We start from the raw sequence: 12625 nt of genomic DNA, 5'->3' as shown, positions 1-12625 counted from the left end.
AACTACCAAGAAGTCTGGGCTTTTTCTTTTCTTTTGATTGTTTGACACAGACCGCTGAGTGTGAGACCTGGGTCATGTTAAATAAGCCTAAAAAATACATCCAGATAGAAAACTGCACCCCAAGCAAGTTTGTTATAACTGTCCCTAAACACATTAGCAATGAGCTAGCTTGGCTTACAGCTAATGGCTAAAACGTTACCATAAACAATCTGAAAGAAAGATAGCTGCATAGACACAGAATCAACATGATATACGCTTGATAAGTTAAATTAAAAGGCAAGGGATGTCATCAGAAAAATAATTTTGAGCAATAAGAATAAATTTATTACTTCAAAATATTTTTCCCTCACAAATTTAGCTGTGTCTGCTTCAGGGTACTACTTTTTCACATGTGGACTAAGGACTAAACTGTGCATGTTCAGAGTGAATCCAGTGATTCTTAACTTGATCCTGAATGGAGCATTTGCAAGTGTTACAACTGTCCCTAGTCTCCCCTAACTAGTTGTTTGATAATTACCATACTTTTACTCTGAACACAAAATCTGTTTCTGTTAATTGTAGTTAAACTTCCTCTTATCATTTACTTTCCATATTGAATCCCAAGTTACAAATTTCTTCATAACCTGGGCTCCAAACCAACCTTTGTATTAACTCTGAAAAGTAAAAAAAATGGATTTAGAGTATCCGCAATTAATATTACTGATTTGCTGGCAAATCTGGTCAACTGAGGTTTAATAAAGAAATCATATTTAGTGACTTGCAGCCACAAAAGTTGCTATTGTTTTAGTTTAAAGTATGACCCTGGAAGTTTGCCTAAAGTCACTGGTTAGCACGGTCACTTTTTGCTCCATAACACCAGTTACACTGAAATGGTCGTCATCCCACCAGAACTGGATAGAAGTTGCATCAGTTCTGAAAAATGACCATGAAACAACCACAAATTTTGTGCTGCCTATAGTTTGAATTTAGAGTTCAAAGAAAAGCTACTTCTGTTGTCAAAATGTGCACACATCTTTATGATGAACTAGCTTGTAAGGGGGTCTTATGTCAAGATATAAAGAGTAAAATAGGGAGATTTGATATTGGTACATTTTGAGACTTTTCAGAGAGCAGCTGTTATACCAGTATTCAGTCTATATGCTAAGCTATGCTAACTACCTTTTAGCATAACCATGTAGGGTCATGAGAGGAGTGTTGTGTTTTTATTTTCACTTATATATTTATTTATCTTCTACCAATGTGGTAAATTATCATTCTCTAACCTTTGGGAGCAGAGTTTAATTGTCATCTTTTTAGGTGATAAAAAAAATCCTGTTGGGAATAAACTGAATTAATCATCTGTGAATTTTTGATCGATACAGTACTGCCAGGCAAAGCACTGACTGTATCACGAATGTAGCAGCAGACAAGTGCCACATTTTCATCATTGTTTTGTATGTTTATCTAATTTCTATGGTCTTGAAATGCAAGTTCAATTAGTTTCAAGTTTGTATCTTTTATATATAAATATCCAATTTCATATTTGTATAGTTTGACGTATAAGATAAATGGCATACATATGTTTTGTGAATGTATAAACTCTGTGTCATATTTTGATATTAAGATATCTGTATGCATTACAGTGTTAACTTATTTGCTGTGTATGCTTCTATTATGTGAATCAGTTTCTTAATATTAAGACTTTTAGAGCCTATGGAAACCTTATAATGTGAAGTGCTAATGTCGCTGTCTTAAGTACTACTTGAATAAGGTATTTGCAGCCTGAGATATACACAGTATTGATTCATTCTGCCATTTCAACAGAAATCTGCTGTAGAACATTTAAAAAACACTTGTTTGATTGGAGTAAAGTAGGTTTTATATGCTCTTGTCTCTTGTTTTTCCTGCTAGCTCTCCTGCTTCAGCTTTGTCTGCTCCAACAACTGTTTGAAATCAAAGGTCAAAGATTTATGGCTTTGCTTTGAAGGAAAAGGGAACAAGTACGGAAAGAGATCTGTTAATGTAGTTACAGTTTTTTAAAGCCTTTGCAACATGTGCATGTACTTTCATTTTGACTGGACATGAAGACAACCTAGGAACTTGTTGCTTGGGACAAAGATTAAACCTAAGCCTAACATGGCAGGGAGCACTGTGGTGTTATTCTCAGACAGGCTCTTCAAAGTTTTAGTCATTGGGGATTTAGGTGTCGGAAAGAGCAGTATTATCTTGCGTTATGTCAATAAGCGCTTTGATGGAGGATACAAATCATCTATTGGGGTGGACTTTGCTCTGAAAACAATTGAATGGGATCCCAGTACAGTGGTGAGACTGCAGCTCTGGGATATTGCAGGTTAGTAAAAAGACTATGTTTCTGTTGCAGTTAAATAATACAGACAGGGAGATGACCCTGAGACGAAACTATAGTGATGATGCATGTAACACAAAATTACATAAAACAAAAGCAACATTAGCTTAAATTATTATGGCATTAGTTTCATGTACTACCTGAGTTTTTTTTTTCCTATATGCTTAATTTACAAATAATCTCAAAGGTTTTGCCAGTATTCTCATTTTTTTTACTTTATTAGGTAATTTTAGAAGTCGTTCTGAGTCTTAGTGTGATTTGACAATTTATTTTTTTATTATTTTTATTATTATATTTCCCTTAGCTATTGTATAGTTATATAGTGAGTCACAGGATTACTTAAGCATATCCATTACTGTGGTAGTTAACAAATGTAGTGTAGGGTTGCAGTGTAGATGACTTTCCTTATCCTATTTTTAACAAGGCTAATAATTTAGCCAGCTAGCAAGAGGGTTAACATATGTTTATGAGTCATGCTACAAACTTCAGAAGAAAAAACTGACACAAATAAAACTCTTCACAGGTAAAATCTTTTCTTCTTATCTGTTGTTAAATATCTGTACAATGATGTACGTTTTTTAATTACAACTCAGAGGCTAAACTCAAGTTCAGTGGAGAATCAAAAAGCGGGAAATTATGAACTAGCTTATCAGGTTAGCTTAAAACGTATTAGCTGTACTATCTGTATTTTGTTTATTTTTATGATCCCAAATCCAGTTTTCAATTAATTAATTAATTAATTCAGCCTGATAATATGCTCTGTCGTTTAACTACAATAAATAGTATGTGTAGTGTTTTGTGTATGTTTGAGCTACTACAAACATTTCTATAAAAAGTATTATTGGTTCCATCTTAAAAATAATGATTTTTTTTTCGCTTTGATTTAAGTTACGGCATTGTTGACTTATTTTTCTTCTCTCAGGCCAGGAAAGGTTTAAGAAGATGTCCAGAGTCTACTACAAAGGTGCAATGGGAGCCCTGGTGGTCTTTGACATCACAGACAGCTCCACTTTGGAGGCAGCCGCTGAGTGGAAAAAGGACCTTGATAGCAAACTGTGTCTGGACAGTGGAACCCCAATCCCTGCCGTCCTGCTGGCCAACAAATGTGACATGACAGGGAGAGATATGGACGGGGTGTCTTCTTTAGATGACTTCTGTGCAGAAAACAGCTTCGTGGGCTGGTTTGAGACTTCAGCAAAGGTGTGTGTTACACTTCTATCTTCATAAGAGTGAAGAAGCGGTCTACAGCAGCTAAATTCTTCTTTTGTCAAATTCACTACTCCTGGCAGTGTTATTGTCCTCGACTGTCATTTGACAAGTGACTTATAACGTCTTATTGTTTTCACGTGCAAAGATATTACTTTATAACATTCACTGAGTAAGTTACTGAGTTACTTTTCCTTGTTTATGACTCCCACTCTTTACTACTGTTGTACCATGTTTACACAGATAAGCCTTGGTGGACAGACGGCTGATGATTGAGATTCTGTCAGAAATCACTTCTTTCTCATCCGCAGGGCAAAATTGGTGTTGATGTACAAAGACCCACTTTGTCCAGAGGTGGCGCCAGAATCAATACAGACCAAAAGTTCCTTACAGCATTTTTAAGAGAAGCTGAGCAACTTTACCTTTAAATATCAGCTTCCTAAGCCACTGATAATGAACCCTGTTATTATCTTAGAATTCTTTATGATCTTTTTAGCCCTAGTAGGTTACTGGAATACGTTTAATTGTTCTGTTTGTCAGGAAAAATCAGTCCAGGAGATGGATAGTTTCAGTTGATAGAGACAGATTCAGATTTTTTGGTCCAAATTATCAGCAGAACTGACACATGATCTTTAAAGCATGTGTAAATAATTTAATGACACTATGTTTGACCTAAACAGGTCATTTTAACTGACCAACTTTCTTGTTAAATTATCATGAGCTGCTGTTTTACATTATTCAATCCCAGGTCTTCCTCAGTAAAGTCACCAGTTGGTAGGTGTAGCCCAGTATACGATTGCATATACCGGGCTTTAATTGTGAATTATAACACTGCAGCCGTACAACCTGCTCATAAAACATGTTCAAATATTAACAAGCAGGAAAAATCTCACAGCCAAGCTTGAACACAGCGCTAAAGATGTAGCTCAACTGATGCATACAGAATGTACTAAATCATATACCCCCTTTACCGTTTATAGGAAAACATAAATATTGATGAGGCAGGTGCCTTCCTTGTCAAACAAATGATGCTCTGCGATGCTGGACTAGCCAATGAAAAGGACAACAGGGACGGGATCAAAGTGAGTCAACCTACAGGGGAGAGTCCGAGCCAGACGTGCTGCTGGAGACCACATTTCTGAGAGAATGAGACAACATCAGAAAAACAACAGCAGATAAACAACAGCAGATACACAACAGCAGATAAACGCCTCAATGTTTTCATATTCCTGCCCCGCCTTATTACCCAACAGTGTGTGGACTGTGTGGGCTGCCTCATAAACACCTCTGCCGAGAAGATTGGGCTCTCTGATAATCCACTGACACTGTCAGGCTAATAAAGAGATCAGCATGACACACATCCTGCCGTGAAGTCTCTGATGCTCCCCCTGACACTTAGACTTGCTTGTGATTGACCTACTATAATGAGACCAGAACTGTGAAACCCTCAGCCTGTCTCCAAAAACTGAAACAAAACAAGAAGAGAAATTTTGTGCTCAAAGGCTTCTGTGCATAATCTGTGTTTAATCTGTGATTACTCTCCATTAAATGACAACACAACTAACCCCAGCTCTGAGTGTAACTGGTCTGTTACGCAACCCATGCATAAAATAATGTCTGTTAATCACTTCACAGAGAGAGGAGCTAAGACTCACGCACGAGCACCGCCGCCCGCCTTGATATGGCCAACAGCAGAAAAGCTATTAGCATGACCTGATTTTGGTGGAGGGAGGAAATATGTGGGAATACACTGCACTGCTACAGACACACACAGCCCAAAGAGGACAGAGTTACTCAGCGTGTTAAATCAGCGGGAGCAGATCAGAAAGGCTGTTTCCTTTTAGTAGTAGATCTTCAGATCTGAAGAGCTGATCCCATTAATTTTTGGAGTCCTGATTGTGAAATGAAGCGACATCTTCATGATAGTATTTAGCTTGATTTCTGTAAATTGGTAAAGTTTCAAACACAAATTCAATTTGATTTATATTTTTTTACAAAAAAGGAAACAAAGGGAAAAAAGTAATACATTAAGAACTTCACAGAAGGGAGGAAAGATGGAATACTGTGCATTCCACTCAAAGAACTAAATATTATATGCAATAAGTCATATCTGGCTGTATGGCCCCTTTCTGGGAGCTCCCTGGTCCTGTATGTGTGTACAAGGAATGCAAATGTCTGAGGTGGGGAGCATGGTTATTATGGTAAAACAAAAATTAGAAAAGCACTCAGAGAGCGCAGACCTCCACCAAGCATATTGTGATTGTCACCAACACTTTAGTCCTACTTTAATGTTATACTCCCTTTCAGCAGACTGTCTGATACAATTTGGTTTAAGTTGCAGGTTTGTACAATAATTTGTTACCTGACAGTGTTGAAAAATATGGTGACCTTGTCTTGTATTGTGTTGCAAAGCAATCCGACCATTTATCATGGAGTTATATACACATATGGTGAAAACAGCCCTATCTCACAATGATGAAGGATCCTTTTAAAAAGTTCTGGATCCAGACGGTGATCAAGATCACCTCCAAAATTTAATCACTTCTTTCTTATCCCATTTTGAACATTTCCTGAAAATTTCATCAAGATCTGTTGGTTGCTTTTTGAGTTATGATGTTCACAGACAGACAAACTTTCCCAAAAACATAACCTCCTTGGCAGAGATAAATAATGAAATGACCAAACCAGACCTGAAACTGAAACTCTTCTAAAACTTAATATAAAACCAAGCATTACAGAAAAACTCAACTAAAACAGAAAACATGTTTTAAAAGCTAATTTAAATTAAACTGAAATTGAAAACAAAATGTCAAAACGAAATACAATATCACAAATTCATTATTATCTTGGTGGGGAGAGCACACCTTGTAACTCTTTTGAGGCAGGAAGAGCAGCAGCAAAGACCCCTCAGGGATAAATTTCCCATTTTTAAATGCAGATACTGTGCTCACTAAATCAGTTTGAATCTGGTCAGCAAGATTATTGTTTGTCTTATATGGAGCATCTCTGGCCCCACATAAGACATTTCCGGATGGTGTCAACACACTGATCAGTATTTTTCTAGTCAAAAAGAAAAAAGGAATTGTTTTAGGCTGTATTACTCATGGATCATTCATCACACAGTAATTTACGTGCTTGTATTGTCTTGTTTGGATGAAGTGAAACCTTGTTCCTTCAAACTCACTGACATGTTGTGATTGAAACTGGTTATTTCTGCACACCTATCCGTCCTCTGCTGTCCTGTAGTTTTACTTCTCAGTGTCCTTGCTGTGCATCTGGGGAACTGCTCTACATCCTGCTGCCTGATCCCTACACACAGAAGCTTTGTCCAAATGAGGGCCCATTCGTTTACATTTGCTCCTCATTTAAAGTTGGTCCAGTCCACATGTCACACCTCATACAGCTTTTTAACAGACGCATTCATACACTTTGCTGATCAAGTCAGTTGCAAAATGAAAGTCAGGAAGATAGTTTACCTCCACTGTGCCTGAGGGAAAGAGAAGAAAGAAGTAAAACACAACTTCTAATTATGGATTTATGTCCCAGATACTGGAGACCTAAATTCAGGAGTCAAACAGGGAAGCATGGCCCCGATACTTTTCACATCAGACACAAAAGCTCAGCCTTTTAACTTGTTGTTTCGGAATATGACTGTCTGAATGGAAGCACCACTCTCCAACAGATCCCATCACTTGTGCATTATTGATATTGCCCTATTTTATCTGCCCTCCAGTGTGCATTTTCACTGGCAGCTTCCTTCATATATTCATGATAGCATGAAAATTTCACTGTCCTCAAACTTGTGAATCGGTTGAAGAGGAGCCAAGCAGTAAATGTATCTCTGCTTTTCTTGTTGTCACACTCTTACAGTGTCTCCAGTGACCCATTTACGGTGGCAGATGTTAATAAAGTATTAACTGTGTGCTGAAAGCTGACAGAGATACCAGGCCAGTGATTCAGTCTACGTGATCCCTCAAAGATTTGCCATGCAGAGCAAGAAAATGGCAGACACTGGGTGTTTGAAAAACATGCCACAGGCTGAATGGACCTGACTGTTAAATACAGGTCATATCCTGCATTATCAAGGCAACCAATCCGGAGCAAGGGATCCATTTGTTTCTGTCCATGGTGCTGAATTTTGGCTGACAGAATAGTTCAGAACAAAACGCTGCCAGATTTCAGGAGGGGAGAGTGTTAGCAGAGTATGCCATCTAGTGTGCAAGACATGCATGTGCAAAATAAGGCAGTTTTAACTGCAACTGTGTGGGATGATATGACGCAGATGGGATTTTATGACTTCATCTAGTAAAGGGAAGGTTGAATGGGTAAAAAGTGAACTCAGTCAGAAAATTAATACTGTAACTATTTATGGAAGGGTAATCTTGTGGGGTCTGCTTTTTATTTATTTTCTTTCTTCTTTTTTTTTTTTAAATTATTATCATTTTTGACAATGTATTGAGACACAGGTTAATAATGCATAACAGTCAAAATGGCTTGTTCCTAATTTCATTATAAATCTGAGCTGTAACACACCACAAAGCAGTTTCCCTTTATGTTTCTGTCAGCTGCATTGTTTAAGTGGAACTTATCGTTCCTGAAAGTCTTATTTATTTAAATTTGCACCAAGTAAGTACAGAAATGTATGCTAATAGAAAAAAATATAAGAATCCAAAACGACAGTCAACTAAGCTCATCTTACAAGGTTTTTCTGCTTTTCATCTAACCAGAATTTCTAGTTACTGAATTCTCTGTGGAGGTCAAATAACCTCGTTCTTCCTCCTTAGGGAACAGGAAGGAGGAAATACGGCCTATTTTCTGTGAACACACAATGGCTGAGATCTTGAAATAAGAACTAAACCATATACCCAAGAACAAGCCTATTAGATTACTGTGGGAAAGATCTTCACAAGAGAAGATGATGCATTGAAAGCCATAAAAGCATAGTTTCATTTTGTTCCCAGCAACACAATGAGTGTGTGTTCCTGACTGCTCATGTATTTTGGATTGAAGTCAATAAAAATTCAGGTTTTGGTAGCTGCCACGAAAGGAACTTTCTCTCCCAGCCTTAATGACAGGCTGCTTTTCAGCCACCAGGGGGCCTCCAACACATGTGAACTCTGGGCTCAACAGTTTATCTTAAACATCATGTTAGTATTTTTGCATAGAGTGCATCTGAGTATTTTAGGGAATGCTCTTTGGTATATTAAAGCTATAAAAAAAACTGTAAAATGCTCTGGTAATCAAGTATGTTTTTCACTGTGCACTTTTCAAAAGTTTGCCATAACAACTTGAAGAAAATTTAAAATCCGTTTTTATTTTTATTTTCATTTAGTTATTCTTTTTTTTGCCTTGATATTTTCTGCATCTGAGTGCATTCTAAAAATGAAAAAAAGTAACTGAATGCCTTTTATAATAATAATAATAATAATAATAATAATAATTATTATTATTATTATTATTATTATTATTATTATTATCATTATTATTATTATTATTATTATTATTAACCACTGAGATGAAAACGTTTTGTTGCCAATACTCCTGTCAAGGGCATGAAATCCAATAGGCCACACTAGTCACCATAACACCAGTGTTGTGCCAAGAACCGCATACTTGCTGGGAATTTCTTGCACCTCGTGAGAACGCGCATGTTAACAGTTTAGAACTAAAATAAAATTACAAACTGGTGAAGGATATTTGTAGATTATATTAAAATCCGGGATATCAAAAAATGAATACATAATGAATGAAATATATATGTATAAAAAACTGAGCTATCTGTGTTGCCAATAATAATAATAATGATGATGATGATTATGATGATGATGATGATAATAATAATAATAACAATAATAATAATAATAACAATAATAATAATTATAATAATAATAATAATAATAATAATAATTATTATTATTATTATTATTATTATTATTATTGTTATCATTATTATTATTACAATTATAATAATAATTATTATCATTAAAATACCTTCTTTTTATAGCACGTTTCAGTACAGTTAACGAATTGCTTAACAAAAAGGTAAAAATTAAAAGAAGCTGCAATAAAAAAAATTAAACAATAAAATAAATCTTAAAGTACACATAAAAACAAACTGGTAAAATCAAAGTTAAAATTTATTCCAACGCCTGTCTGTATAAATAATAATTATACAAAAGAAAAAAAAAAGATCTTCAGTAGTGAAATAAAATATAAACTTAGGCCAATAAAATGTTTTTTCTAAGGTCAGTTTATCATAACTGACACAAAGCGATACATGCACTTTAGATAAGAAATGTATCTTTTTCAAACGTAGACCGCTATTCTTCAATCAGTGCGCGTTGCCGTGAGGTTCATGCAATCAAGGCATGCGTTTCTTGTCACAACACCGGCACAGTATCCGGTGAGCGCAGTGCGCAGACTCAATCTCCGCTGCAGTTCACTGCGTTTCCGTAGCCAGTTTGCTACCCGCTGAGCCCTGGCCGGGGAAGCAGCTCACGGAAACGACTGATCCCAATCGAATAACGTTAAAGCTGGCCACGTAAATGGCGGATTAACGCAGATATCGGCAAGGACTCGCTAAATCAATGTTCGACACTCGGGTGCTTTTGGAGAGTGCGCTGGCAACACCCTCCGTAACATGTGAGATGTATACAGAAAGATATTAACTGTGCGTTATTACGGCTAACTAGCTAGCAGCTACCCCCCTCTATCCAATTTATGGTAGCTGGCTTGATCTGTTTTTTCAACCGAAGCGTCTGTACTGGAGGAAAATGAAGAAGTTTAACATTAGGAAGGTGCTGGACGGTTTGACAGCAGCTTCCTCCTCCTCCTCCGCAAGTGCCCAGCCGGGTACTCCCAGGGAAAACGATGTCGTCCAGGAGATTCTCCAGTCGGAGCATTTTCAGCTCTGCAAGGTGGGTATCCGTCAGTAGCAGCTAATATTAACGGACTGTTTCTGCACACTGACAGTCAGATGACAGCGGCGTGACCAAACACTGGCGTTGTTTTCATCCATTTCAGCACTGCTCACTGGCATGGAAACTAAACGAATACATCACAGAGCATGGAGCAGGATTAGAAATAGTACAAGTTATATCTGTGGGGACATCAACAGGGAATGATTTTTAATTACTGCCTGCTGAGCTTGGCTGTGTCCCATGGTTGTGTCCGGTCTGCCAGAGCACCGTGGCTGTTTGCATTGCACTGAATCGTTGCCTCAAGTCACTGTTTTAAACCGTACTGCAAGTTAGCTCACTGACTTCCAGGGTCAAAACGCCTCAATACACCTCAATAAAACATGTCGAATATGGTGAATAAGATATCCAAACGCCCCCTGGTTAAGAAGAGATTTTTCCACTAGAGGATTCAGACAAAATCCACAAACCGTTTTATGTTTTAAAATGCATCCAGTTCACCTCAAACTTATATGAGTTCACACACAAATTACAAATATGTTTTATTAAGTGTTGATTTTTTTCCTGTGCACTGTGGGAGAATTCTGGACAGATATGACCAGGGCTTAAAGACACATTTCTTTTTTTAGATATAAGTAATTACTAATGTTACAAAGTTTGCAATCCTTATTTTGAAAAGGGAGAAAATTTGTGACTACATAGATGACGCAACTCCTAGAAAATAATGGTAAAATGTACATGTTCCCCAAATCTATTGTTAATTCAACCAATTCTGGTGCAGATCGCAGTCTGCCGAGCTGTAATGATCGTCTGTATGAGCGTCATACATGCCTGGAGAAAAATTACTGTAGCAACATTATTTCCAAATCATTGTAAGATTTTTTGGACCTAAATGCTCAAAAAAGAAGACGCTGACTTCAGCACAGTTTGGAAAACTGATACTAGTGATGAGTCATGATTTTATAAAGAATCGACTAGTTCATGTGACCACATTTCCACCTGAGACCTAAAACTAAGGTCCAATGCAAACTTTGCAAAGCCAAACTATCACAACACAAGTTCCCAGCAACTCTGCAAAGAAAAGAAAGTGAGGCTTTTGAATGTCTGTGGTGAGATACTGGAGATACTGGAGATGTATTAGTCAAACTTGTTGTTATTGTTGACGAGGAAGAACAGGGATTTCAGTATATGAAATCTGTGATGGGCAGACGTGTAAAATAAAGTATTTTAAATGCCACCATCTCAGGAGGGATTCTAATGGTGTCAGACTCTTGCAGTCTGAGTATGTGACCATTGTTTTTAATAAGACTTCTAAGTGGCCTCATTGTTCAGCACACATGATTCCCCCCAGTATATTTTTTTAGTCATGCATATTAGATTAATAATCCAGCCCGTAAGGTCTGCCTGCCTGGAGATTTTTTCCGCCTGTGTGAAATGTTTGAACATCACACAGAGCCGGCCCACCAGCTCCTGCTGCCCCAGCAGGGAGCAGAGCAGAGCAGGTCAGGTCCCCAGGTTACAGGGCTGAGGCTCTACCTGTTACATAATGCTGCTGTGAGCTACACACAGCTCACACATGGCTGGGTAGGGTTTCCAACCTGAAACAATTGAGATGGATGATGATAATGTTTTGGTGGCGGCGATCGGGAGGAGGTGGGTGGGGATCTGGGCTTTGAAGTGCACTCTAATGTGAGCTTATGGATGGATATGAAATGAATTGATTGTAGATGTTTTAAAGGATTCAGCCAGCACACGTAAGATGGATTTCACCCAAGTCCCCAGTTGCTCTCATGTTTATGCTTCATCTCATTATTTTTGATAATAAGACAAATTTTCCACCTTAATGGATTACATTTCTGGGAGCTTATGAAAATGTTTTTTTTTCCTCTGGTAAAGCCGGCGTGACTGTGTAGCAGATGATTGATTATCTGACTGGAGCACTAATATAAATTCTGCTCTTTCCTGCAGACTGTGCGTCATGGCTTCCCATATCAACCATCCTCCATGGCTTTTGACCCCGTGCAGAAAATCTTGGCCATCGGGACTCAGACTGGAGCTTTGAGGCTGTATCCTTTTTACTCTCTGCAAGGCTAAAGGAGGAAGAGCGTTATACCAGCTAAGTAGAGCTTGGATCATTCCAGTGATTTTACAACATCCT

General features: G+C 37.6%; 2 protein-coding genes across 3 annotated transcripts in view; both read left to right on the top strand.

Annotated features, from left to right (window-relative positions):
- Positions 1-2112: 2112 nt before the first annotated feature.
- Positions 2113-5027, top strand: rab32b (RAB32b, member RAS oncogene family). The gene is made up of 3 exons (XM_074692856.1): positions 2113-2329; positions 3267-3544; positions 4531-5027. Exons 1-3 carry the CDS (start codon positions 2116-2118, stop codon positions 4690-4692), a joined length of 654 nt encoding a protein of 217 aa, XP_074548957.1. The 5' UTR covers positions 2113-2115; the 3' UTR covers positions 4693-5027.
- A 4974-nt stretch (positions 5028-10001) lies between these two features.
- The window catches only part of stxbp5b (syntaxin binding protein 5b (tomosyn)), a 40831-nt gene continuing 38207 nt past the window's right edge, over positions 10002-12625 (top strand). For both annotated transcript variants that reach the window (XM_074691629.1, XM_074691628.1), the window contains exons 1-2: positions 10002-10467; positions 12436-12533. In XM_074691629.1, coding sequence (XP_074547730.1) covers positions 10324-10467; positions 12436-12533 — 242 coding nt within the window. In that variant the 5' untranslated portion in view covers positions 10002-10323. The remainder of the gene's footprint in view (positions 10468-12435; positions 12534-12625) is intronic.

The sequence above is a fragment of the Halichoeres trimaculatus genome, unplaced genomic scaffold (genome assembly GCF_033239565.1).
Source record: "Halichoeres trimaculatus isolate MK-OKI-2021-1 unplaced genomic scaffold, fHalTri1.1 fHalTri1_scaffold_17, whole genome shotgun sequence".
NCBI lineage: Eukaryota > Metazoa > Chordata > Actinopteri > Labriformes > Labridae > Halichoeres > Halichoeres trimaculatus.
The sequence above is the reverse complement of the archived record's forward strand: the minus strand, read 5'-3'. Positions and strand labels throughout refer to the sequence as shown.

Bases quoted from the DNA above. Each gene is read 5' to 3' on its own strand.
- rab32b (XM_074692856.1), top strand. From the start codon at position 2,116: ATGGCAGGGAGCACTGTGGTGTTATTCTCAGACAGGCTCTTCAAAGTT. The intron at 2,330-3,266 runs GTTAGTAAAAAG...TTCTTCTCTCAG, and splicing joins GCAGCTCTGGGATATTGCAG to GCCAGGAAAGGTTTAAGAAG. The intron at 3,545-4,530 runs GTGTGTGTTACA...TACCGTTTATAG, and splicing joins GGTTTGAGACTTCAGCAAAG to GAAAACATAAATATTGATGA.